Source organism: Tupaia chinensis, unplaced genomic scaffold, assembly GCF_000334495.1.
Source record: "Tupaia chinensis unplaced genomic scaffold, TupChi_1.0 Scaffold000704_1, whole genome shotgun sequence".
NCBI classification, from domain to species: Eukaryota; Metazoa; Chordata; class Mammalia; order Scandentia; family Tupaiidae; genus Tupaia; species Tupaia belangeri.
This window is the reverse complement of record NW_006160227.1, coordinates 1889327-1894829: the sequence shown is the minus strand read 5'-3', so window position 1 is coordinate 1894829 and position 5503 is coordinate 1889327. Positions and strand designations below refer to the sequence as shown.

General features: G+C 60.4%; 1 protein-coding gene across 1 annotated transcript in view; it reads right to left on the bottom strand.

Annotated features, from left to right (window-relative positions):
* The window catches only part of RHO (rhodopsin), a 6910-nt gene extending 2791 nt beyond the window's left edge, over positions 1–4119 (bottom strand). The window contains exons 1-2 of the mRNA XM_006160664.1: positions 3759–4119; positions 712–880 (exon numbers count right to left, since the gene is read on the bottom strand). Of these exons, the coding sequence (XP_006160726.1) occupies positions 712–880; positions 3759–4119 (530 nt within the window). The remainder of the gene's footprint in view (positions 1–711; positions 881–3758) is intronic.
* Positions 4120–5503: the final 1384 nt, after the last annotated feature.

The window sequence follows — 5503 nt, the reverse complement described above, 5'->3', positions numbered from 1 at the left end:
TGCGGTCAACTACATGGGAGTCCAGCAACGTAGCCATTACACCATCTGCTGGTCCCTGGTCCATGATTTCTGAGGACCGACCTCAGGATGGCCGAGTGTCCGCTGGTCACTATGAGGGCTGTCACAGCCAGACTGGGGAGGACGGGGAGGAGGCAGGGTGTGGGGAGTCTCAGCAAAGCCCGAGAAACGGACCCCAGGAAGACAGAGAGGAGGACGGGGGACAGAATGGAACTTCTGGAAGCAAAAGGACAGGGGGTGACAGAACTAGTGCCACCAGCCTGGGTGTCCGAACCACTGTCCTGTCCTCTCATCTCAGCCCCGTTTGGAGAAAGTGGTCTGGCCAGTAGACAGGACCCAGTCCTTAGGGCCACGTGTCCCCACCTACGCTAGGAAGCCTTGACCTCCCCGGGGGGTGAGGGCAAGGTCGGGGCAGGGGGCCACGGGGCACTGGGCCAAAGCGGATTGGAGTGCGGCCTTGGCTTAATGGAGGATTAGGGGCTTGGCCAAGGTGACGGGTTGGGGCGTCTCGGGGTCCCCTTGACACGGGCTCAGAGGTCCGTCCTCTCCCCCTGCCCCAGCCCTCCACCTGGGGGTGTCGCCAGGGTGGGCATTTGGGCCAGGGCTGCCTGGAGGAGGCAGCTGGAGTCGGAGTCCCGACCAGGAGGCCCTCTGAGGAGCCCTGGGGCAGCCCCCGCTGCTCCGAGCCAGTACCTGGACCAGCCGACCAGGGGCGGCACGGCGCAGGCCAGGGCCATGGCCCAGGTGAAGGCGACGCCCAGGACGGCGTGGTTCTCCCCGAAGCGGAAGTTGCTCATGGGCTTGCAGACCACCACGTACCGCTCCACGGCCAGGACCACCAGGGACCACAGGGCGACCTCACCTGCAGGGCAGGCGGCGGTGTCAGCGCCCCACCCGGCGGTGCCCCCTACCCCCAGGAGGGACGGGAAGTTTAGCTCATTAGTCCTCCGGGCTCCCAAGCGACATTGAAATCAGATATCTGGGCGTGACTAGACTTGAACTCTGTAAGGAGGTGTTTTTGTTTTTGTTTTTGTTTTTTTGTCTTTCCCAGAGGTTTTTGCTATAGGGCGTGTGCGCTCGCCAGAAAGACAGAGAGACAGAAAGCGAGAAATCACCACCACCACCCCCACCTCCCCCCCATTGACATAGCCATTATGCTAACTGCTGGTCCCAAGAAGTTTTTTTTTAAGAGCCACCCTTCTCCCGGTACCCTGGGCATACTCACACATGTGCTCAGTGTGATTTTCAAGCCTCTGGATTCAGGACTTGAACCACAGCAGGCCATGTGCGAGTCCAGTGCCCCAACCACTACAGGGAGGGTTTTTTTTGAGAGTTTTTTGCTATAGGGCGCGTGCGCTCGCCAGAAAGAGAGAGACAGAAAGACAGAAAGACAGAAAGCGAGAAATCACCTGCAATCCCTTCTCCTCCATTCTCCTCTCGGGATTTTGGACACGCACGCACACACACCTGGTGTGAGTTTAAGCACCGGGTCCAGGACTCGTACCGCGGTCGACTACATGGGAGTCCAGCGACATAGCCATTAGGCTAACTGCTGGTCCCTCTATAGGAGTTTTTACAGAATCACATAAATGGCCCTCCACGGGGCCATGGGCAGAGCTCCATGGAAGGACGCAGGGAGGGCTGCAGGTGCAGTTGGAAGCCCTTCCCTCCAGCTCCCGCCCGAGGAAAGCAAACCGCCTGTTCCTGGTGCCGTGAAGCCTAAGGAATGTTATGTCCCAAGGCAGGAGGAGACAATGACAGAATTCAGACACCTGCCCCGTGTGTCACCCCAAGCAGCTCAGCAGAGGGGGTGGCCATGCGACTGTCAACCTTTGTGGGACACGTCTGTGCGTGAAGGCGGCACTACTGTTATTCCAGGATGACTCTCTACAACTGGGCCCAGCCCTGCATGGTAGTCCATCTGTACAAGGGGACTTGGAAAAGTTTATGGAGTGGGCCAGCAGGTGGTGCGGTGGGTAAGGCATTGGACTCCCACGTGACCGACCACAGTTCGAGTCTCAGACGCAACGGCTTGAAACTCATACCAGGAACACGTGCATACATGCCCCAGATCCTAGGAGAATGGAGGAAGGGATTGCGACATGGCCATCCCCGATTGGGGGTGTGTGTGATTTCTCACTGTCTGTCTCTCTGTCTCTATTTCTCTGTGAGCACACAGGCCCTACAGCCAAAATAATTTTAAAAAATCATGGAAAATGAAATTCAATACTCATTTATTTTGGTGCGTTTTTAAACTGTTTGAAATTCATGCCCAGTGTTTTTTTAACGTTCATTTTCCATGAACCTGTGGAAAACCCCTTTTACCTCCCACCTTGGCTAGAGGCTGGGTGATCGGTGATGGTTGAAGGTAATGAACACCCAGCCACGGCCAGAGGTTCCCTAGGGTGTGGCAATGTCCTGGAGGTGAGGGAGGGAGAGGATGGGGGGCCCAGCAGCCTTGTGGTGAGCAGGGCACCCGCCATCACCCTGAGGGCTCCCTCTCCTCCCGGTCTCCCAGAGACATTCCAGGGCTGATCCAGGAGACCCAGGTCGGATCCCTGCCACACCCTTAGAAGAGTCTGTCCCTCTCCTGCCTCTGCTTTTCCATCCTGTTAAAGGAGACTAGCACTGGGACCAGCAGTTAGTGTAATGGCTATGTCGCTGGACTCCCATGTAGTTGACCACGGTTCAAGTCCCGGACCCGGTGGCTTAAACTCACGCCGGGCACGTGTGCGTGTGTGCCCAAGATCCCGAGAGGAGAATGGAGAAGGGATTGCTGCATGGCCATCCCCCCTGGGGGGTGATTTCTCACTTTCTGTCTCTCTGGCGAGAGCATGCACCCTATAACAAAAACCTCTCCTGCCCCCCCCAAAAGTTTTTTTTTTTTTTAAAAAAAGAGACCAGCAGCAGCCCAGTTTTCCAGTCAAACAGAAGGAAATTGTTGAATGTATCCCCCCACCCCAGTGAGAAGCCCCCACATGTCTGGCCCAGGCTCGCCCCAGGAACCTCTCTCTCCCTTTCTCAGGGTTTGGCCGTAGAACACGTGTGCTCATCAGACAGACAGAGAGACAGAGAGGGAAAGTGAAAAATCACGCCTAGGGCAGGGGATGGCCATGCTGCCATCCCTTCTCTCATATTCTCTTCTTGGGATTTTGGGCACACACACACGTGCCTGGCATGACTTTCAAGCCACCTGGTCAGAGACTTGAACCGCTGTTGGCCATGTGGGAGTCCAGCGCTTTAACCACCGTGCAGCTTGCTGCCCCCTGAATGCATTTCAAGGCTACAGGTCCCCAGCAACCTAAGGCCTCTACGAAGGGCTTCTTAGGAGGTGAGGGCAGTGCCAAAGGCATACAGGCATGGCCCTGGGGTTGCTCCTGGGCTGGAGACTGCGAGGCGGGAGCCCATTGACCCCGAAACCCAGTGGCTGCGGGGCTGAGAATCGCTTCCCGCCCTGGGCCGGCCGGAGCTCAGGGATCTGTCCCGCCCAGCTCCCTCAGTGTCCAGTGTGCCCCAAACCCAGCCCCTCTGCACCCCCAAGTCCCGCGCTGTAAAACAACTGCGTGCTCCAAGTGAGGTCAGCGCTGTGTTCGAGGCCCGCAGCCCGCCCTGCCGTCGCTACCAGCGTTCTGGGACCGAATGCACGTGTCTGCACCACGCCGGGCGATACTGGGAGGGCGCATGCGCTCTAGACCGCCACCCTGCAGCCCTCCACGCTCCGCCCGCCCCTCCGCCCATACCGCCCAGGGTGGCGAAGAAGCCCTCCAGGTTGCAGCCGGTGGGCCCGAAGACGAAGTAGCCGTTGAGGGAGGTGTAGAGCGTGGTGGTGAAGCCGCCGCACACCATGAAGAGGTCGGCCACCGCCAGGTTGAGCAGGATGTAGTTGAGCGGCGTGCGCAGCTTCTTGTGCTGCACGGTGACGTAGAGCGTCAGGGCGTTGATGGGGAAGCCCAGCGCGATGAGCAGGCACATGTAGGCGGCCAGCAGCGAGAACTGCCAGGGCTCGGCCAGGTAGTACTGCGGGGACTCGAAGGGGCTGCGCACCACGCCCGTGGCGTTGGAGAAGGGGATATAGAAGTTGGGGCCCTCCGTGCCGTTCATGGCTGCGGCCCCGCGCAGCTGCTCGAACTGACGACGCCGGGAGGACTGAGCACGGCCACCAGGCTCCCGATGCACGACAACGGGCTCCACCCCCCCAGGCCCTTATTAAGTGACCTCTATCCCTAAGGCCTGCTGACTCGGCACCCGGGCGATCCAGGAGCTCGGAATCATAATAATCCCCACCGCTGTCACCGGGGCTAATTGGCTTCCCGGGTGGCGCTGGGGTCCCACGGGAGGGGCCCTCAGAAAGGGAAGGAGAAGCTCAGGCTCCCCCCACCTCCGCCCCCCCAGGAACCTCTGCTCATCCCAGCCTGGTGGCTTGGCCTGGGTGGGGACCCTGGGATGCCATGTTTGTGTCCCCAGCTTCACGTGCCATGCCTTCTGGCCTGTCTGGCCTGGACTGTGAGCTCGCAGACGGGGACAGGTGCCCGGGCTCTTGTGACGGGCTCTCGTGCCCATGCACAGTCCCCGACCACCTCCTGCCCTCCCTAGGTGATGAGGCTCGTCATCGGCTCATCTTACTGGATGACGAGCTTCGCGAGGACAGGGCCGGCCAGCTGGCAGATAGGGGCCTGACACCACCAGGAGCTCAGTAAGCATCGATGATTTAAACGGGACCTGCTTGCTCACTCCGTGGACGTTTGCAGGCAGGCCTGTGGGGTGCAGAGCGAGAAACCGCCCTGCCCAGAGCCCACACAGGGCGGCAGAGGACTAAGACCCCAGTGCAGGGAGGGCGGTCCGAGACTGCGGACCGGGGGCTGGCTGCCCCTGGAGTGGGGCGCACTTGGGCAGCAGCCAGGGAGGCGGTGTGGACCGGGCACAGCTCTGGGGGCCTTGAAAGCCACGCTTTATCCAGAGGGCCGTGAGCAGTGGCTTGGGCAGATCTTGGGGCAGAAAGGTGGCCCGGATGTCCCCGCGCATGGGTGAAGGGGGGCTTGGGGACGGGCTAGAGCTCCTCAGGGCTCCTGGAGGCCCCAGGTTTTGTGCAGGCACAGCCCTGGCCTCCCGGGGAGGGAGGGGAGGCTGACTCTTGCAGCAGGCCCAGTTGGACACTGTTGGCAGCTGGGTGAGGATGGTGCAGCCGTGACGTGTGGCCAACTGCCCCGAGGGCTGGTCTCAGGACGGCAGGACGCACAGTGGGGCAGATAGAGGTTCCACCGTGGCGGTGGGGCCCCCTTCTGTCAAAGTGGCACAAGGATGCCCGGGGGGGCGGGGGAGACAGTGGCTAGGCCAGCCTAGTGTGCACTGTGCACCTCTGTTGTGAGACGTGCTCAGTTCTGGGGGGCCCACAGGGGACAAGAGGGACTGAGCCCCTGCCCTCAGGAGCCAGCGTTTCTGTGGGAGCAGTGGAGGAGGGGCCACAAACAACGGAACAGATTACAGG